General features: G+C 36.4%; 2 protein-coding genes across 2 annotated transcripts; one reads left to right on the forward strand and one right to left on the reverse strand.

Annotated features, from left to right (window-relative positions):
* The first annotated feature begins 5090 nt into the window (after nt 1-5090).
* LOC149198306 (uncharacterized) lies at nt 5091-6325 on the forward strand. The gene has a single exon (XM_089404119.1). It carries the CDS (start codon nt 5194-5196, stop codon nt 5740-5742), a length of 549 nt encoding a protein of 182 aa, XP_089260245.1. The 5' UTR covers nt 5091-5193; the 3' UTR covers nt 5743-6325.
* A 6443-nt stretch (nt 6326-12768) lies between these two features.
* On the reverse strand, nt 12769-13341 carry LOC149198307 (uncharacterized). Its single transcript, XM_089409001.1, has one exon. It carries the CDS (start codon nt 13339-13341, stop codon nt 12769-12771), a length of 573 nt encoding a protein of 190 aa, XP_089265127.1.
* Between the last annotated feature and the right edge of the window lie 9868 nt (nt 13342-23209).

Consider the following 23209-nt stretch of genomic DNA (forward strand, 5'->3'; position numbering starts at 1 on the left):
ATGCCTAAAACATCTATGCACAGGAAATATAATAAAAATTAATCCACTTCCTTAATGACAGATTTTGAATTGTTTGCTACTATAGAGATTCAAATAATCGTAAATTACAACTTCTGGGCTCTCTCTTCTCTCTGGATGGCAGCCTTTTCATCCTCCCTGATTTTTCCTTTTCAATGCATTATTAGTAGTTTCTTTACAGTTGAGGAACTGTTCCTCGGTTACTTTTCGGTTGCTTAATAGTTTCTTCAAACAAGTTCCTAACTAATCCTATCTTGATCTGCTTGCCTAATTTAAAAAACTAACAATTGCTGAGTTAGCCTTACTTTTAAATGAAACAAAATGAAACAAAAACTCAAAGTGTTTTCCTCTCTGTCCAGCAGAATAAAATAAAATAAAAACATTTCCCAGTTGTTGCCTCTTCACTTGGATTCTCCTGCATCAGTTTAATTGACTTTAACTAAGTTAGACTGAATTAATTAATTACAACTCAAAATAAACTCAACAAGAGCTCCTAATTGTAGGAGACACTCTACATTACTCTAGTTAGATCCTCAACACGAATTAACTAAACCAAATAAGTCAAATTAACTTAGTTAACTAATACAAGTTGTCATGAGATTTGGAATTACAATTTTATTCCCAATTTAATTCAAGGACAAAAATAAATCAGGATTTTTCTTGATGCTATTTTCAGCATTTATTGTTACAATTTTCAACATTAACTACATTTATTGATGTGGTTGTGCTAGTTTAATAGTGATTTAAGCATAACATGCTTCTAAGATTCACTGACCCTTGTCTAGCTAATATCGTCAAGTAGTGCATGAGTTCCTTTGTGGTGACTAATGATTATAACGAGGGACCTTATTCTCTCCCTCTTTTGGCCTATATTTTATCATTAATTTGGGTATAACATGCTACTAACCTTCATGAAACAAAGGATATGTGGGGCTAATGAATTCATGCAAATTGTTATATATAACAACCAAGAATGTGCCAAACATGCATTGGAATCTGCATTGAAAATAAAATTCTTATGTTATTCTTATTACTACTGTCTATCATATTATTAGTAACACTTTCAAATTAGGTCTTCAATTGCTTGTGAAAAGAGATCTAGATAGCTTACATTTTTGTTGAGTTATATGTCCCTATGGTGTTATTAGTGAAATTTTGATTTGAGAATATGTCCTTTAAAAAAAGCGAAATTTTGATTTGAGAATATGTCCTTTAAAAAAAGCCAAATATAGCATTTTCGGATGTTTAGTCTTCAACATTGAAATTGCACTAACTTCATCATTTCGTTCATCTCCTTAATGGAATTAAAATGAGTATAGCTAGTTCATCTATAAATATTCAAGCGCAATAACCTTATAGCCTTACTATGTTCATTCGCATGGATTTCTTTTAACAAAAAGCATCCAACCTCATCTCCCTCCTCGAATCGAATTAAAATGAATACAATTGACATGGATTTTCCTTAAGGCGTCCTATTATCATCCATCTCCTAGAATAAAATTAAAGAAATGCAACTATATCATATATTTTATCTTCGAGCACAACACCCCTCCCATATCCATCTACATGGATTTCCTTCCTAGACTCTTAGAATAGCTTTATATACTTTAATGTGTCAAAAATATATTTAAAAACTATTTATTTTACATAAATATTTCTTTGTACTTAATTTTTCAACTCTAATCCTTATGAAAATTAAATAACCCATTTTTTACATTTTTAATAATGAGTTATTAAATTATTTTGATGTCAACAATCTAAGCCACTTTACGTTTGAGTGAGTCAAATATGCAAACACATTAAAAAAATCACGTGTGTGTTTTGACAAAACACCATAAAACAAAATAACACAAGTGTACAAGTGGAAAATATCTTGTGTAGTAAACATATAAAATCAGAATTGCATACACTAATATCTTCTGGTGACTCGTATTGATTCATGGATAGATGTATTCACTCTACATTACACGTAACACTAAATATTATTATTTAATTTCTAAAATTCAATAGTGAAAACTGAATTCCGTAATATATAAACTGAATTCCAGTCATCTTTTGAGATATATTGTTCAGCGATAAATATTTGATTATATGATAAGTTGGAGAGTACATTGGAATATAAAGAGCATTACATTAAATCTTGCACGTAATATTTTGTATGTGATTTAATATGCCGAGCTTTAAAGTGGATTTTAGAGTGTATATTTTAATGTAGAGAGTATTAATTGTTTAGTTGGATATATAAATTATTATTATTTTCTTTTTGCAGAGTATAGCAATACATTTGTTTCTGGATTTATAGTAATTTTTGGTTTGATATTGTTTTGTTATTTGTTATGATATAGTTTTTAGTTAATTTATTATTAGTTTTACTTTTACTAAAACAAGTGTAGATTTATCTAACTTTGGAACAAACATAAGCCGAAAGGGATCAAATTTCTTCAGGTGTAAACTTCTTTTAGAGTGCAAAATACAATGTGTAATTTTTTATTGTTTAAATTGTATTTTTGAATGCTATATAGAGTACAACTTAAACTTGTAAGTCCAAAAAATCTTTGTTGGATTTTGATAAAAAAACATATACCTAAAAAATGATCGAATTGTAAAATACTCATACCATTTCAAACATTTTAACCATAATTTTTATTTTTATCTTCAATAGATTTATATGATATATACATATTTTTTAAAACAATATTTAATTTATACATATTTGAAATTAAAATATTTACATAACATGTGTATGGAGACATTTTATCGATGCACATTAATATGTTTTTTATTATTTTATCGATGCACATTAATATGGTTTTTTATTATTAATATAATTTTAAGTATAAGCCACATTGAATATTTTATTATATACAACTTTAAAATATTTTCTTTTAACATTTTTTTATATATAGACATATATGAAGTTCATATCCACATGAATTAGTTAACATTGCTTGCCTATTTAGAAAATAGGTTATTTTTATTTTATTATTGCTTTTCTATTTAGAAAATAAGTTATTTTTATTTTAAGAGTGATATGTGTCAATTCCATGTTGATCACAGACAAAATTACATATCTCCCTCATATTGGTCTGTAGAATGAGCCTCTAGGTTAAAAAATTAAAGTTTATCCCAAGTTTAACATGAAAATTATTATTTTTAAATAAAATTTAAATTTATTAATTAAAAATTAATATTGTTTGTATGTGAGTAGAGAATTGACACACTCATCAGCTAAAGTGGACAATTAGTGCAGTAAAAGTTTGTAAGCCTAGGTAAACCTCATGGGGAAATGAAGAATTATAAAAGGAATAATATTTTTTATAAATATATTAAAAAATTTAATTGATATTAAAATAAAGGCTGCACACAAACCATGTGTAAAGCATAACATAGATAGAAATGGACAAATAAGGTTAAAATTCATTTATGAATTGCTTCATCTATGAACATTTATGAGTGGTACCATAGCAATATAAAGCCTTAAAGATAATAATAAACAAAACACTTTAGTATAGTTCAATTTTGAACAAACTTTGCTTGTGTTACGTAATTTAAATTTATGAAAAAAATCAAATTTTGTATTTAAATGAAAATTCATAAAATAGGACAAAGGGAAAATAATTAACAATTTGTTATCAAAATCTTTAAAATTTACAAATTGTGTAACTTGTTCTAGAATCATTCATTCAAAAAGAATTCAAATTTAATGTAAACTTATTTAACTTTATAAGTAAAAGCTCTACATGGTGGAGAGATATTGTATGTTTCATAAGTCAAATTAATATCCGGATAAATGGTAGAATTTGATAGTGAAATTGCCATTCATGGCTTATTTTAGTCATCAAATGATATTTTTTTTATTAACAAGCCTTTATAAGTTATAAAATAATATTCCTAAATAATTATTTCTAATCTTAAAAAAATATAGGATATCATTGTAGATTTAAACTCGGTATTATTAATTATAGCTATTTTTTTTTTCTAATCTCTTGTTTTTCAATTTTACCTCTTTTGTTTCTAGTTTTGGCTTGATGTTTCTGCATCCACTTATATGGGCTTCCATTTTGCCAAATTTTCATAATTTTTTTACATTAATTTAATTATATTTAAACTAAACTACAAGTACTTACTCACTACTATATAACTTATTTACAATAAACTTACTCAAAAATCAACCTCAATATTAAATAAATTTTTAAATCAACATAAATGTGTCATCACTTTCAGATATCCATGGTTATTTGGAAAACAAGCAGTGGAGACCCACTGACTTATTAACATAATGGCCATATTTTGATAAAATCCAACATAAATTTTTTTAAATCCAAGTTAAAGCTGTCAAACTTCAATATTTTAAGTGCCCTAGAGATTTTTAATGGTGCTTAATCCATTTCAACCATAAAAACAAGATTCAAACACTGCTACTACAAGATATTTTGAAATTATTTTACCTAAATTCCAACCACTGTGCTTAATCCATTTTAACCATAAAAACAAGATTCAAACACTGCTACTACAAGATATTTTGAAATTATTTTACCTAAATTCCAACCACTATAAAACTATCTAGAAAATTGCTCAGCCTCGATAGACGACTCCATAATGTGTGTCGACATCATCACTTTCGGATATCGATGGTTCTTTGGAAAACAAAGAGTGGAGACCGTGACGACTCACTGACGTCCTTATACATATATTGGAAGTCACTCTAAACCTGTGGAATATCTAAAATAAATTATCATCGTCTTCTTGGATCCTTTTCTTGATTCGTTGAATCCCACATTATGATTAACGTCAACTCAGTTGGATCCCACTCAAACGTCCCGTCGAAAGACAACTTGCTCACACAATAACGACAAAAAGGAAAAGATAAGGTTGCACCTTGGAAGAGACGGCGTAACTTCCACGATAAATCTCATCCAAAGTGGCCTACAGAACATCAGAGGAAAAGCCCAGCCAGTTGTGTAAATCAGGCAGCACAGTCGACATGCCGTGGTCCCCAAATGATCGGCAATTCCAAGGTTTTGGTTAAACCTCTTAAACCCATTCTGGTTTGCCCACCAGCCCTAAAGCCCGGCTCGTGGTTTCTCTGGGTTCGGTAAATACCCTCCTCTATATATAGACATTAATATTTTGAAAGTTTCCAGTATTCTTTTGCATAATATCTGAATTCAAGACATGGGGAGTTGCGTTTCTTCAAATGTCACTTCTTCTGTGCCCTCTACTGCAAAACTCATATTGATGGATGGGAACATCCAGGAGTTCTCTGAAGAGTTGAAAAGCCATGAAATTCTGCGACAATATTCGGGCCACTTCATCTGTAACTCAGATGGCCTTTATGTCGGTCAAAAAATCTCCCAGATTCTAGGCGATGATGATCGATTGCAGATTGGGCAGCTCTACTTTCTTCTCCCTCAGCGGAAGTTACAGTTTTTGTTGACAGAATCAGACATGGCTTCTCTTCTCTTCAAGATTAACGCTGCGCTATCAAAAGACAAGAAGGCGGCGACTAAAAAATCAAAATTATCATGTGGGTTTGGTAAAGCTAAAGCGCAAGTGCAGCCGTTGTTCGATATTCATAGCCAACATGATGAATGTGGAAAGGAATACCACTATTCCCCCGTTTGCTGTATGTCCAGGCGCGGGAATGTGGCAACCTCAAATCCAAGGAGTACAGGGCGAGCCCCATACCAAGCCAAGTTGGAGACGATTGCTGAGACTCCGTGATCGATGGTAATAGTGGTTTTCCTATGACTAACATTCATAAATCAACAAAAGAGCAATGGTCTGGTTTACATATCTACTTCATTTACAGCCATAGTTTCAGCTTCTTAATGATTGGGGGTGCATTGTTATGGTGGGAATTGAATATAAGAGTGACATGTAAATATCTATGACTATATTGTAGAATGTTACAAAAGTTTTGGAGGAAATCACGGTTTCACCTTGCAACGCTGTTGCATTGGAATTTGGATAGCCTTCACATACGGGTGGGAGCCAACGGGAATAAAAGAACTCCAAGAAAGCCAGTCTGGAAAGTTGATTGCGTGCAAGAATCAATGATTGAAGTTCTTGAGGCTGTAAATTGCTACATAGTTTTGCACAATAACGTGATTCCATGCGCATGTTTTGCACTATCCAGCACAGCCACATGCCTCTCAATTTAAGGGAAAATTTTGTGACTATCAAGAGAGATGCAAAGTGCAGGAAGAAACGTCAACAGCGCTGACGATGCCAATAGCTGAAGGGGGAACAAAATTGCCTACCTGATTTGAATGAAAAATGAGTAGTTACTGAAAATGTAAAGCCACTTTGCCTGGCGTTTTCTAAGGATGTTACAAATTTGCTTGGAAATTTTATTTTGGTAGGAACGTCAACAGCGCTGACGATGCCAATAGCTGAAGTAGGAACAAAATTGACTACCTGATTTGAATGAAAAATGATTAGTTACTGAAAATGTAAAGCCACTTTGCCTGGCGTTTTCTAAGGATGTTACAAATTTTCTTGCAAATTTTATTTTGGTAAGAATTTGGTTTTTTTCCCAAAATTTTGATCATTGGAGTGTTTGAATCATTTTTGTGATGGTGGAGATGGATACAGAAAAGTTGTACAAAATGTGAAACACTTAGTTTGTTCCAAGATTATCAATTATGGTTTGGATATGTCTTTTTAGGTTTAGATATACCCAAATTTCATAATAATTAAGTAAATGGGTAGTTTAGATTGATAGCACAAGTTTTGAACCCAAGGCCTCTGGTTCGGTGAGACTTCATTTCCACGGCTATGACCAATTAAGTTACCCAAGTGAACAACTATATCACTACTTTTAATAATAGTATTTTTTTATTATTTTAAATTTATTGTTATTCGTAATCAATAATAAACATTAACTTTAATATTAATATTCTTAAGCATTGATTTCAATACTAATATTAATATTAATGTTAATAGTAATATGAAATTATTAGTATTATTATTGTTTACCATACAAATAATATTAATATTAAAAAATATATTTAGTTTATGGTGACTGATAATAGAAAATGATGTCTTTCTTATATATCAATTACATTTATTAATATAATTGTAGCAATTAATACAAATAAAAACATCCAAAATATTTTAATAAAAAATTATAACATGGATAACAACCAATTTCTTAGGATCTTACAAATTAATATGATAGAATTTTACAACCTGGATGATATTGAATTTGAATTGTTCTCACAGAAACCGATGCCAAAAAAACCACCATCGAAAAGCCGCGGAGATGCCGACCAACGCCTCGCGTTTCACTCTTCTTGAGTTCAGATAAATTTGGTTTTCCTTTTTTTGAAATTTCATAGAAAATTAGATAAGTTTCCTTTATTAATCATGTTTATAAATTAATATTTTTTAAACGAAGAATGTAAGTAAAAAGAAAATGATGGAGATTTTTGTTAAGAAAATGAGTCAAATAGTGAAAAAAATGATGTTTATTATCTTTTTAATGAGACTTGTTTTTAATAAATAAAATAGAGTGATTTAAATATTATTTTTATATTTAATTATAATGGAAATAATATTATTATAATTATTATAATTTTATTTATTTTTTTAAGTCGAAGAGTTGTCCGTTTATGAAATAATGAAAAGTTATTCTTATATTATTAAGAGTAGAAGTTATTGTGTATCATCAACTTTTTTCTATGTAACATTTTTTTAAATTTTCTTATTATAAAATGTTGTTGGGTTAGTTTAGCAATTGTCCTAATTTTGACAATATTCATTTTGATTATTATTTTTTTCTCGGTAAAAAACTATACTATTATATTATGTACAGGAGTCAAAAATTACATCATGATAAATCAAGAGAGAACCAGGCTCTGGGTATGTCACCCGAGAGCAGTTGAGGCCAACCAGGAAACTAGCCCACGTAGGGGCGCCAATCATATAAACGAGACTGTCCATAAGAGCAAGCCCACGCAAGGGCACCAACCATTTTATCCCACGCAGGGGAGACTAACCTTACCCATCTCATTAACAAAGTTTCAGAAACATATACAGCAAAACAAACAGCAAAAGAGACCAGAAGAGTTGATGCTAGAACTAAGCCAAAACAAGATAGCTAAAGAGACCAAAGGACCAGACAGAAGAGCCAAAAGAACCTTGTGCTCGGGCATCATCAATCGTCCATTTGTACTTCCTCTACCCGACACCAACCGTAGGCTTCCCTTTCTGCAGCAGTGGGAAAAGTATCTTCCTCTTCGCCGGTCCCCTCCCTCTGATCGTGCTTGCTTTGTGATGCATTTTCCAGGTCTGAGGCAGGACCTTTAACCTCCTGCTCCGGATCAGCTTCAGGAACCTGTGCTTCATTCATCTTGTTGTCAGTCTTCCTCTGCCCATGCTCACCCAGAGAATCATTGTCTTCCTGGGCATTTTCAATGAACAGGACCGAGACATGCACACTAATCCGCGGGTTATTCATGGAACTGCTAAAATTGAAGATAGCAGAGCCGAAGGCAGGCAAGGCAGCCGATCTCGAAGCCCCTGCATCCATGAATTGACTGGAGTGGAGGGGATTAGCTCCAGTGGAGCGTGCAATATTGCAGTGGCAGCAATGGACAACATTATCCACCTCGTGACTCCAAGAGGTTCCCCCTCTAGAAGTGCCTCGACAGCTAAGCAGACGCTGTCGAGGTCTCACCATTCTCACAGGGGGCAAGGGGAGGAAATTCCAACAGACCACGGGGTAATCCAAACATCCAGCTACCGGAATCGACTGTGGAATGAGCCAGACAGAGAGAGAGGATATCCCGGCGGAGACGGAGAGGCAGGGCAACCGGAGTTGCAGAGACCTGCTTGAAGGAGGAGCCACCAACATTCCCTGACCATACGCTGCAACATCACTTATAATCTCACCTGCTTTGCCTTGGAGCTCACCCGCCATAACTGCAACCTCCGCTTGAGCCGAATTGTCATTTTGGGCATTAACTATTCTCTGCAGCTTCACCTTATACCAGCTGCGTCCCTTTCCTGCGTTTTCGACGTCTGCCACGTGATGGCCAGTGGCCGGCATGTGGCCATCCGCCCACGCCTGTCCCATCTTATCTAGCACCCGCATCCGGGGGAACTGCATCTTTTTGGACCAGTCGAGAGCATTCTTGAGCTTTGTCATGTGTTAAAATAGTATTCAGCTGCCCTGTGATTAGAGAGTGGTCATTCTCCACCCCCACATTGGCCATGAAGTCTGCAACCTTGTTGCCCTCCCGTCTTGTGTGTGTGAAGGTGATTGCTCTATTTCTGTGGAGCTCAAGTTCTATGGCTTCCAGTCTTGCTTCAAGCCTCCAGCTGGTGGCTATTTTCCTGGCCTGAGATCCATTTAGGATTTTTTTGGCCATGTTTATGAGGATCTGAGAATCTCCTTCCACCTCCAGAGGGTGAAAGTTGTGTTCCCCAGCAAGTAGAAGTCCCTGCCATAGTCCCTCTAACTCAGCTGAGTTGTTGGTGTCCCATCCAATGTTTCCGAAATACAGTATCAGGGGAGCACCTTCATGATTCCTTATTATTCCTCCAAAGCCTGCGAGTCCGGGATTCCCTTTGGAGGCACCATCAAAGTTGAGTTTGAATGTATGCTTTGGTGGGGGCTTCCATGTGATCTGATTTTTAGTACTGGTTTCAGAATGGTCCTGCTTGTGAGATCCTTGAGTAAGATGAATTTGCCAGTTTTCCATAATGGTTTTCTCATTGTCTAGCGTAGGCCAGTCCTCCTCCTGTTAGCCTCTCTCATAAAACAATAATAAATCCAAAAATAAATTAATTAATTAAAAATTCCAAGTTGGGAATTTGTGCCTAACTCTTGGGTTGTTCCTCTAAGATAGGAGTTAGTTTAGGTAACTCCTATATTGGTGTGTCTGGTGAGAAATTATCTCAACCAAAGGTGTCTAAGATAGCATGCACTATCTTGAGAACATTGTCTCTCATCTATTTATTTGTAACACTATATTCAATTATTTTTGTAATGTATGAAAGTGAGAGAGAAGCATGAGGCTTCAGCCTTTTTCCGCCAATATTTTGTCTCTGGTTTTTATGTGTGATTTATATATTTTTCTGAGTTAATTGCATTTTCAATACCTCCTTCCAAGATCTTAGCATAAGAGTCTCTTGAAGATTTCTGCAGAGCAGGTTCCAAATATTGTCTATCGAAGAGCGCTGATTTTTAAATATGTGCTTATTTCGCTCCTTCCATATGCTCCATAGAACTAGCCCGGGAACTAGTCTCCATAGATGATTGAGAATTTCACTCTTGTAAGGGTCCCGTTGCCACTGACGTATAGAGTTCGTGATTTCATTCTCAAGTCTGCATCTTCTTTGACATCTAAAGCTTGCCTTTTCCCATAGCTGATTAGCCAAGGGACAAGAGTCCAGCAGATGTTGGAGAGTTTCCTCATGGGCACTGCAGTTGAAACAGATGGAGGGGCCATGAAAGTTTCTTCTTCTAAGCTTGTCCCAGGTTAGAATTCTCTGATGTCCTACCAACCAGAGAAAATGACAGATTTTGGGCCAGGAGCCAGAGCTCCAGATTTTGCTCCAGATTGGGTCCTGGGGATCAGAATCATTGCAGATGATTTTGTAGGCCTCGGACGTGGTGAAGGCTCCTTTCGGCTGATATCCCCATCTTAGAATGTCTCTGCTTTCGTCGTACCTGATTTTTCTTTTGCTTAGTTCCCTTTCCAGATCCATGGAGATTTGGTGATCTTCATTTGTGAGTACTTGGTTGCCCGGTTTCCAAATCCTGAAGCCCTTCTCAGTTTCCTGGGTCCAATACTGCCTAATCTTTGCTTGTTGTGTCTCCTCCCTAATGATGTCCGGTGGCAGGTTAAGAACATGGCTGAGAATAGGCATTTGATTCCAGGCGTCTGTCCAGAATCTAGTGGTGTAGCCGTTTCTTACCTCCCAGAAACTGTGCTGCTGGATCATTTGATAGTGTTCTTTGGCTGCATTCCAAATTAGCGATCCTTTATCGTTGGGCTTTAATCTGATGAGTTCTTCCTGGGGTCGGTGATTGGCATACTTGGCCGTCCATAATGTGACCCAAGGTTTACCTGGACTGGTGAGCCATTGCCACCATATTTTGGCTCCCATGATGGCGTTGCTATGCTCGGGATCTCTTAGGCCGATGCCTCCTTTTGCTTTTGGTTTGCAAACTGTGCTCCACTTTACCAGTGCCCATTTGTGATTAGTTGCATTGCTTCCCCATAGGAATCCTCTCTGAATGTTCCTTAGTCTTTTTAGGACCCACTTTGGCGCAGCCAGGATGGAGAATAAGTACAACGGCATTGCTTGAAGAACGGCCTTTATGAGCACTGCGCGGCTGACTAAGTTCAGAGCTCTGTGCGTCCATTGGTTGAGACGGGATTCGAGCTTTTCAATAAGGTTGCGCCATGAGGAGTGCTTGATGGCAGAGACAGTGAGGGGGGCTCCAAGGTATTTGGAGGGAAGGGTGGCGATAGGGAACCCCAAAATGCGGACTATAGCAGACTTGACAACTGGAGGGGTATTAAAGAAGAAGATCTGCGATTTTGAACAGTTGATGCTGGTTCCAGAGGCTTCGGCAAAGTCATTGAGCACGGCTTTAAATCTGGAGGCTTCTTGAACGGAGGGGTAACCAAAGAGCATAGTGTCATCAACAAATTGCTGATGGGAGATGGCAGGCAACTGATGAATGGAGAGACCTCTAAGCTGATGAGAGTGAAGGGCATTTTTAATGTGACGTCCCAGTCCTTCAGCCATTAATACAAAGAGGAAGGGGGATAGAGGGTCACCTTGCCTTATACCTCGGGAGGGGGAGAAGGGGCGAGAGGGGATCCCATTCACGAGAATGGAGAAGCTAGTGGAGGAAATTAGGCTCATAATCCAGCGGATCCATGTGGGACTGAATCCGAAAGCAATTAGCATTTGCTGTATATAATTCCAGCTGAGCTTATCAAATGCTTTGGAAAGATCAAGTTTTAGGAGCATACCTGCCTGTTTTGAATGCTTGAGAGTGTGTGTGATCTCATGCGAGAGGATGATGCCGTCCATAATCTGTCTCCCTTCCACATATCCTGACTGTTCCGGAGAAATGAGCATTGGCAAGAGGGGCTTTAGCCTGTTTGCAATGACTTTAGAGATGACTTTGTATATTACGTTGCAGAGAGCAATCGGCCTGAATTTGTCCGGTTTGATTGAGTCCTCCTCTTTTGGGATTAGGGCTATAAAAGTGGAGTTAAGTGAGGGAAGCAGCCAGTGATATGCTCGCGATTCCTCTACCACTTCCCAGACTTCCAACTTTATCAATTCCCAGAACTTGTGAAAGAAAGTGGTGGTGAAGCCGTCTGGGCCGGGAGCTTTTCCTTCTTTAAGCTGAGCCATAGCAATGTCCACTTCCTGTATTTGAATTGGCTGGAGGAGGAGTTCATTGTGCTCCGCTGTGATTAATTTTGGCACATTGTGTATGATTCTTTCGATTGCAGGACGTCTGTTGATTTCAGGCTCTTGATGGACTTGCTTGAAGTGATTGAGGAATTCCTTCTCAATTTCCTCATGCTGTTCCACCCTTTCTCCTCCTGATTTTTGAATGTAAGGGATATTATTGCACATTCTACGTTGAACAGTGGTTCTGTGGAAGAATTTGGTGTTTCGTTCTCCCTCTTTCAACCATCTGATTCTGGACTTTTGCTTCTAGTATATCTCCTCCTGCTTTCTTCTCTCCTCAAGCTGATTGTGGATGCGCTACTCCTGCTCAAGGGTTATTTCTGTATGGCCTCCTGTACCTATTTCTTGTTGCAGATACGCCAGGGATTTTTGAAGATCATGTTGCGCCTTGAAGATGTTTCCAAAGGTCTCTCTGTTCCATCGCTTAAGGCAGAATTTTAGATGTTTGAGTTTCTGTTGGAACTGGAACATCTTGGAGCCTTCTGGAGGGCTGAAGGATGTCCATGTAGAGTGAACAAAGTCTTTGAGGGAGGGATGGGTGAACCAAAATTCCTCGAAGCGAAAAGGTCTTCTTGTGGTGCTGCCAGGACGTTGCCATTGAAGGGCAATAGGCCAGTGATCGGATCCTGAGTGTGGAAGAATGGCTGCCGAGAAGTCTCCCCCTAGGTGAATCGAGTTGTCTGAAATTAGAAACCGATCCAGCTTGGAGGCTATTTGATGCTTGCCTGCTCTTCGGTTGCTCCACGTAAAAGTACCATTGCAGAAATGCAGATCTATCAGAGATGCGTTCTGGATGAAGTCTTTAAAATGGGTGTTTTCCTGTTCCAGCCTGTTTCTGCCCCCAATCTTTTCCTCCAATTTTGTTATCATGTTAAAATCCCCCCGACAATCCAGAGTGGGTACCTTCTATTGAAGTTTAGAGCTTCTAGGGTGTGGAGGAGAGCAATTTTTTCCTTTGCTTCCTGAGGGAAGTATACATTCGAGAGATTCCCATGAATATTCGTGCCTACTATGTGGAATGCGGCCTGGATTAAACTATGAGAAGCGTGAAAGTCCGAGAGGGTAAGTGCTTGAGAGTTCCACGCAATGGCTAGCCCTCCAGATGCGCCAGATGCATCCACAGCCACTGATTGACATCCTGGCCAAGCCTTGGAGAGGATAGTTTCTAGAGTTGAGCTGTTACATTTTGTCTCTTGGAGAAAGCATATTTGCGGCTTTTCCATTTTTAAAATATTTTTTTACATTCTGAGTTTTCCTGGGCTATTGAGCCCTCTTAGGTTCCATGAAATGAGCTTCATGATTCACTATTGGTGGAGGGCTTATAGTACTTCGTAAGCTTAGCATACCTGCCTGAGTCCACCAGGATCTTCCCTACCGCTATTGTTCTTTGGAGATCAGTTCTTCTTCCCCTTTTTTTGGAGTCTTTTGGAGTGGGGCCTAAATCCCATTGACTTCCTGATTGGATGCCGAGCTGATACTGTTGGTAGGCTCGGGAAATGACCATTTCCAGTTTGTTAAGCTGAAGCTCTGGGATGCTTTCATAGGCTTTCTTTTTGCATGCTACTTCTAGTTCTAATATGTCTAGTCCATTCAGATCTATGCTTTCTGGTTCTTCCTCCATTCGTTGCACCTGGTTATTTTCTTCCGAGGGCATGTCTGGGCTTTGGAGGGGGTCTGAGGATCCGTCAACCTCCATTTCATTGTCTTTTTCCACCTGCTTCTCCTTGCTTTCCGTGAGGTTACCTGGGGTGTCTTTGGTAGGAGGGGATTCAGAGGAGGGGGCTGAAGGAGGTGGCTGGGTGGAGGAGGAGGGGAGAGCAGAGTTGGGTAATGAGGATGTGTTTTTCTCTTCCGTAGATTGAGCTAGGATTCCAAAGCTATTTCTGACCGCAGGGTCAGAGGTGTTATTTTGCTGGGGTTTCTTCCCTGTTGTTGGTTTTTTATGAGCTCGTTTGCGGGTAGGGGCCTTGGTGAAGCCATCATGGGTCAGAGAGTCAGTGGGGGCAGGGGCAGTAGCTTTAACATTTAGGGGACAATATCTAAAAAGGTGCCCTATGGCATGGCATTTACGGCATCGAAACGAGACATGTTCATAGTCTATGGGTTGAATCCAAACATAGTCACGGTGAGAGAGACTTACCGATTCTGGCAGAGCTTTGTCCAGGCGCATGAAGACGCAGATGCGGGCGTAAGATGTGTATCTACGCACTTTCGTTTCTTCTGCAGCCTTTATGTATTCCCCCAAACCATTTCCAATATTTCTCAGAATATCTTCATCCCAGTACTCATCTGGCAGTGAGTACAATCTTATCCAGACCGGTGCCCAGGTGAGGTCCTCCTTATCCGGGTTGAATCTGGGTGCCCATTCCCTTAAGTATAGGCCAGTTGAGTTGAAGAAGTAGGGTCCTTCAACCAGGATTCTGTATTTGTCTTCGAGGCAAAAGAAGATCACTGTAAAGAATCCTTTTGGGCCTAGCTGCAGAGTCACATCGCCTTTAGGCTTCCACTTCGCTGCGATCCAACTGTATAGGGCTTTTTCCGTCGGCCAGAACCCTATAAATTTTCCGATGAGCGCATGATCTGTCATAAATTGGATTCATTCTTCTATTTTTTCTCCCGGTAGTTCGATTCTGGGTTGATCTATTGCTATTGGTTTGCAGGTGGTTGAGGAGACCTTCGGGGTTCCGTCTGGTCGGTTATTCCGTCCTGTTTCTTCTTCCGTCTTATTTTCCGGTTTGTCTTTTCCAGTGCGCTCATGCCGGCGCGGGATTTCCTGGTTGATCACATCCTCACTGACCGATCCAAATAGTATCGTTCTTTCATATTGGTGTTGCAGATTATTCGCCTTGGGGGAGGGCGCAGAAGCCCCCCCTGGGGGTTGTCCATTTGCCCTTCGATCCTTCACAGTGCAGTTGGGTATTTTCTGGGCGCAAGGTCAGGTCCGTGATGGCTGTCTGAGCAGATCAAGTGATCATAACAATAGTTTTGATCATAAAATTAAGATTTATAAAATTTAAATATAGTATTTAACATCTTTTTATTTGTAATTCTACTTTCATTTTAAATGATATTTTTAACATATTTTTTTATTTTTAATTTTATTGTTTTGTTTTATAGTCCAAGAACTAACTCAAGCCTCAAAATATGTGTTAAGTTTATGGTGACTACTCTTCATACTATAAGTAATAATAAGAAGTTTATATTTTCTCATCTTGAGCACTTCGTACTTGTATATTCCAAAAATTCAAACATGAATTTATATTCTATGGATATGAAAACAAAATTTTGTTAAGGTAGGAGTTTCAATAACTTATGTTGACATTAGTCAAATATTTTTCTTTTTTAAAGATGATTTTAGTCCAAACTATTAAGGTTCTTTTTTATCCAAGTTAAAATGTCTCTCTAATTTTTAAGTTAAATATTAATCTTATTTTCTTTTATTACCACCATCTTAAAAATGAAGGAGAATACATATTTCATAATCCCTTGTTTAATAATCTCTTTACCTAGCTCCTAAGACCTAAGACCTTTGCCTCGGGAAATTCCCAAATCATTAATAAATCAAGGTGTTTGCATAATAGCTACTACCCAATATCATAAACTTATTTGTTAATCATATTTTTCACATATATAAATTTTAATATGTTTTAATCTCCGGTATATTAGTTTATGTTAGAATTAAAATCCATCCTCTTCATCAATGTGTCTGAAAATAATTTTTGTAATTAATTCTTATCTACTCTCTAATTGTGGATACTACAATCACTTATAATATAATCAATATTAGTATTATATATTAATTTTATATTAAATCACTTAGAATATAATGAATATTATCATTATATATTAATTTTATATTAAATCACTTAGAATATGTTAATTTTATATTTTATATTTAACTTATTTCTCCTTATATACAAAATAAAGTTGGTTTTCCCTTCTCCTTAGCTAGATAAATATGGTTTTCCCTTTTTTTGAAATTTCATAGAGAATTGGATAAGTTTCTTTTATTAATCATGTTAATGTTGGTGAGATGGAAAATTTGTTTTAATTTATAAATGGTCAGCCTCACTCTCTTAAAAATCAATAATAAATCCAATTATTAAATTAAATAAATAAAATCATGAGAATTCCTCAAACTAAGGAGTCTAGTTTGGATGAGAGATTCTCTCCAACTAGCTCTCCTAAATTAGTGTGTAAGTTGAGAAATTGTCTCAACCAAGTGAGTCTAAGATAGACACACTATCTTAAGGCCACTTACTCATGTATTTAAATGTATTATTAAATTTTTTGAATAATGTGAATTACATGAGCATAGAGACCACATGATGGCTCTCTGCCTTTTCCACCAGTTTAATTTTTGTGTGTTTGTGCATATGGTTATATGGTATTTTGATTCTTCTTGATGCGGTATCAGAGCAAGGTTGTGAAATATGTGTTTGTTGCGATGGTTTGGGCGCTATTGTTAAATAGAGTTGTGTTGCTAATGCAACCTGTTTGATTGATGGAGTTGTCTGGTGTGTACCTAGACTGAGTCTAGATTTAGCATGGTCCATTGGATGAGTGAATGCTGAGAATGGAGTTTTCAAAGCCCATGTAAACTGCGTAGTGGATCTGGACATAATCTTAGAACTGCGTGTTGGCGATTTTGGTAAAAAAAAAAATCCAAAATTGGAGAGGACTCTGCAAAAGGAGTTTATCAGGCGGTTTTCATATTTTGGAAGCACTTCTATCAGTTTTGTATAGAGATTACCACTCTTAAAATCTCAATTTCTGTATTTCTCTTGCTTGTAATTTTTTTTCTCAATTCGATTCATGGGGTAAGCATGTTTGACAGACAAAATTGTGTACTACGAGAGGCTCAGATCAATTTTTCATACACGGAGGGCCTGCTTGTTTAAGTTAGCTAATGAGAGAAAGACTTCGTTAGTGCCTTGAGAGTTTGTACCGAAGATTGATCTATGCGAATTCTCAGTTGGATCCTGTAAAGAAATGTCAAAAATCAAACCTGGACTAGTCGTGTGAAACTCCACTGGTCTACCAATAAGAACATAGCCCAATTTGATTTATGCGTGAAGAATTTATCCGGTATCACGCTCAAACCTTCAAGCACATCGCCTCACTTATGCATCTCAGAGTCAGGGGCAGAGAGAACGTAGAGCCTGTATTCAAATTGTAAACAATGGCTACAGAGGGAGAAAATTACCATTGTTCTTCTGATACGATATGACAGCGGAAATATATTTATATATATCGACTTGGGCATTGCCTGCTAAACCTTGGCGGCGAAGTTCGTGGTGATCTGCATGTCTAAGGCAGTACACATGCATGTGAAAAGCTCCACACCTAAAAGCTCGTGTGTGTGATAGAATCCCCAAAACACAGAGGCAGTCTAGTGAAAATATTGCATCTAACAAAGAGGGTTAGATGCTTGGCTTCCATTAAACTGCAACCCATATTCCTGAATGAGCGCCAAGTCCATAGCAGAAAGACTAGGATCATCCTGAATCATCTTATGAACCTGTGAAGAATCAATCAGAGATCCCCTGTCCCCAAACGGAACAGGCATGTCTGCTTCTGGATTAAGCTCCCTGAAAATTGATTCGATCCAGCCAGCTAAATCTGAGGGGTTATAATGCACAACCTCAGAAGCCAAATGAAATATTCCTGGGTCTTGATCCGTCCTCATAATGCTCTCCAGTTGCTCCAGCTTCTGTGGAACATGGGCTAAATCAAGGGCGTATATAGTATACCCAGTGTTTGCCAGAAGCCCATCAAGCTCATATTCTACCTTCACACCTGACTAAGAAAAGCCCATCATATTTTTTGTGCCCTGGACTTGATCCCAGGACCTGCCGCGTGAAATTGCGATGAACACCAGTTTGATGCGGTTCGATCTCTGGACTTGGAGATAAGTCTATTTTTTGTTAAGTAATGTTTTAGAGGGATTTTTTTTTTTAAGTTGGTGAAAAGCTTTTTAAGCACTCAATTTCTTTTATTGAGTAACATTTTGAATGGAGAGAATGAGTGGTGAGGAGAGAGAATGAGTGGAATATGAAAGAGAATTCGTGATATGGTGTATTCACAAATATTTTTAGGATAGGTCATAAAGTTGTTTTTTTTAATATTGGATAGACAAGGAGTTAAGAAGTTTGTAAATATTTTTTTTTGCAGATATAAGTGATCATAGAATTTTTGGATGAGATAAAGGTGCCTTAAAAAAAATTTAATGGAGAGAAAAGATGTATAAATCTTTGGAGTGATAAGGTTGTAACTTGTAGTTTGACAACTTCCATTTAATTTTGAAGACAAGTTGCTTCAAGGGGCTGTGAGCTTGGTATTCTCATTGTTGGAGAAATTTCATTCATGATGTTTTGAAGGTGAAGATTGATGTACTTCAATATAATAAAGACATATTTTTTGTGGTGTTAATGTGTCCTAGATCCGCCCAAAATTGAATAAGGGGATCTTAGGTACACCATGCGTGTTTGTGATTGCGCATGATTCTTGATATTGTTTTTGTTTTGTGTCTAGTTTTGACACTAACCTTCATGTGGTATCTTTCTTATATGGTACACATGTAGCATACAACACATGAACGAATTGCATGTGCATACTCATTTTCATTTAAGATTATGTAATCAAAGAGAACTACAAACAATCAAGAAGCAGAAATACATAATCAAGTTGTCAAAGACGATTCCACATCAACATCCAATCAAGTTAATGAAGTTGTCATCTACATCAACAACATTTGCATCAGTTCAACAAATTTTTTTTGGAAATTGCACTTACACCATTTTTTAGTAAGCTCAATACAAACCTGTAACTTGCAAATCATAATTTGTAAGTTGGATTGTAATCAAAGTCAAATTAAGTAAGGGTGAATTCTCGGTTGAAACTGACACCCACGCTTTGAATTGATAGGGAATCAATTAAACCAAGTGAATCCATTGTTTTTTAACTAAGTCATTCAAATCATTGTAAGCATTTCTCTTAGGTGCATTTTCGATAGTATTCGACACTCTTATTTTGATCAATCAAGAGTATAAGTTCAAGCAAGTGCAAAACTCTCAACATCAAGCGAGCCTAAAACTGATTGAAGCAAGCATCAAGCGAGCGTGAAAGAAAACGAGTGTGAATTCTGGTATTCTATTCTTCAAGTGAGCAATAAGCAATAAATAAAGCGAGCGTGTCAAAATCAAGTGCAAAAGTTCAAAGCACGACATCTACAACAAACGAGCCAGTGTGAAGTTGATTGAAGCATTCACAAAGTGTCAGTGAAGCATTCAAGCAAAGAAATCATCATCAAGCGAGCGTGAAATCAAGAGTTCAAGCAACCAAGTCATAAAACTCTAGCAAGTGTTTAAAGCATCAGCAATCAGCAACAGTACAAGCAAGTCTGAATTCAAAATAAGCAAGGCAACATGGTGACACACATTCAGTTGTCCAAAATTATTAACAATTTAATGTTATCATCAGCCGGTGACATGGTGCACATTAGCAAAACCACTCTTGCTAACACTCAAGTGCATATTCAACATACACATGAAACAATTGAGTTCCTTCAACTGGAGTCGCAACTGCAGAGAAATGAGTTGCAAGAGAAGCGTGTTGCTCCAAGTCTTTGATCAATCCAGAGACAGCTGATCATTCGACTTCATTCATCCAACCAGCTTCAGGTGTTGAAGTTGTTCCAGTTCAACTTTCTTCCAAACCCATTATCAAGCCATGGGAAGAAATTCAAAGTAATCAAAATCGACGTGGCTTAGGATATGTCAAAGATAACGAGAACTTACGTATCCTTGATTATTCAAAGCCCATTTAGTTCGTCAATGCCAGATTACTTGAACAAATCACCTCAGCAAGTTCTCAGCAACTTGCAAACCAACGTCAATTCACACAAACTGAAGTTGCAGACAAACAGAAATGCACACAAACTCAAGTTGCAGACAAACCGAAATCTTCTCATTGTCAAAGAACCAGTCATCTGGAAGATCAGTTATTTGATCTCCATCCTTGTCACCATTGTGGCAAGTCAAATCATACATCAGAGAAATGCTGCAACCAATGACAGCTAGCCAGATTGAAGATAAATTATTCATGGATTGATCCTTGGGAATGGTCATCCACAGCGAAAAGATTGTACAAGTTTTACAATCAGATTCACTCACACATATTGCAGCCAACAGTAAAATGAATATAGAACTCTCGTGCAGTTGAACAAGGGAGTACAACAATGAAATTGTCCTACACCTATGGGGGGAGTTCAGATATAATTTGGAGAACATTACCTCTCCTTTCAGCTAACAAAGTGGGGAAAATGTCAATGAAATTGACAAATGGTCGTCAAACTGAAAGTCTAAACAACATCAGCGAAGCAGCCAATGGGCATCTTCATCAATGAGTGGGCGATCATCATCAGCAAATACGCCAGTGGGCATTCATCAAATTGTGTCAGTGGACACCAGATGTTGTTTTCAAGCAAAGGACAGTTGGATCCTTTTGTGGCTTGGCACATGCTGGAGTTGTCAAGCAACATTTAGAGATGAATTAGTCATGTAGCTGACTCATGGTCTCTTCATATTGTAGTTTCTTCAACATCCAACTTTGGCGGTTTTTCAGGCAAATGTTTTTTTGAGGATCAACTTGAGAACTTGGAAGATGGTTCCTTGTTCGTTTTGGATTTATCATTGGGGGGGAATGTTAGCCTCACTCTCTTAAAAATCAATAATAAATCCAATTATTAAATTAAATAAATAAAATCATGAGAATTCCTCAAACTAAGGAGTCTAGTTTGGATGAGAGATTCTCTCCAACTAGCTCTCCTAAATTAGTGTGTAAGTTGAGAAATTGTCTCAACCAAGTGAGTCTAAGATAGACGCACTATATTAAGACCACTTACTCATGTATTTAAATGTATTATTAATTTTTTTGAATAATGTGAATTACATGAGCATGAGAGACCACATGATGGCTCTCTACCTTTCCCGCCAGTTTAATTTTTGTGTGTTAGTTTGCTATGCATATGGTTATATGGCTTTGTGATTCTTCTTCATAAATTAATATTTTTAAAATGAAGAAAGTAGGTAAAAATAAAATGATTGAGACGGTTGTTAAGAAAGTGGATAAAACAGTGGAAAAATTATGTTTATTATCTTTTAATATTAATGAGGTTTGTTTTTAATAAATAAACTAAATGGATTTAAATATTTTTTAAATATTATTTTTATATTTAATTATAACATAAATAGTAGTAATAAGATTATAATAAATAAAAAAAATAAGTGGAAGAGTGGTTGGATTATGAAACTATGAAAAGTTATTCTTATATTATTAAGAGTAGGAGTTATTGGACATCCTCAACCTCTTCTTATTGTTATTGTGCATCCTCAACCTTTTCAAATTTTCTTATTATAAAGTGTTTTTGGGTTAGTTTAGCAATTGTCCTAATTTTGACAATACTCATTTTGTTTATTAAGATCAACTTATCATAACAATAAATTTTTTTAGCACAAATGAAAGAAATCAAGACTCATGATCCCCTCATCTTGACATTAGCTTCTTTCTAAATTTGTTTAAAGCTAGATGGCCCCTAATTAATGCATTTTTTTATAGATAAATTGAATGTTTTTGTTCATTTCCTATTCAAAACCATGTACATAGTCTAAGATTCAAATGCACCACCACATATTAAACTTCATCAAAAGTGAGAAACTTGTGTTTGAAGATAATTATTTGACACCAAAAAAATTATAATGTGTACATTGGGGTTGCATTCATCAAGAACATAGTAGAGATGTTATTTTGGGCTTGAGATTGTAGGTGGAGTGATACAATTTGAATGCATGAACAAGATTGTTCATAAAAAAATAATAGATTGGGTTTGCATTAAGAACATAGTAGAGATGTTATTTTTGGCTTGACTTTGTACATGGAGTAAAACAATTTGAATGTATGAATAAAAATTTTCATAGAATATATGCACAAGAGGGGTTTCACAGTTTTTTTTTAACATAAAGCGAGAGATTCAAACTCATGATCCCCTCGTCTTGACATTAGCTACTTTTAAATTTATTTAAAGCTACATGGCCCCTTATTAATGCAATTTTATTATACATTTCCTACTGAAAACCATGTACACAATCCAACAAGATTCAAATGCACCAACACATCTTAAATTTCATCAAAACTGAAAAACTTTTGTTTGAAGAAACTTGTGTTTGAAGATAATTGTTTGACACCAAGAGTTTTATGATGTATAGATTGCAGTTGCATTCATCTTTAAGGATATGCATAAATTGAGCCTACTAATAATTTGAGAGTATAAGTGTGAATGAAAGAGAGGTGATGAGTAGCAAAACAAGTACAATGATAACAATCTAACACAACACACTTCCTTTACTTGAATGTTTAACAAATACAATATTAACAATCTCAACTAGCGTAATTATAATAAATGAATAAGTGTCTTACAATGTGTATGTTGTATGTGTTTGTAAGGGTCTATAACACCTTCACTCTATAATTCCTTTTATAATAAATCCTTTCAAATTCTATAGATATAACAATTAAGATTTATTTTACCTTATCAATTTGAGGTCTAAATTGAAATTTGACCCAAGCATAATTGTTTTCCCTTGGAAATGCATGTTTTACTTTTGTCATCTATTAAAATTAATGCTAACATAAAACTAACTATGCATGCTCATGAACATCTTGTGAGCGTCATTATTGA

Source organism: Pinus tabuliformis, chromosome 2_2 (genome assembly GCF_031772625.1).
Source record: "Pinus tabuliformis cultivar Carrire ecotype Pingquan chromosome 2_2, CPIR1, whole genome shotgun sequence".
NCBI lineage: Eukaryota > Viridiplantae > Streptophyta > Pinopsida > Pinales > Pinaceae > Pinus > Pinus tabuliformis.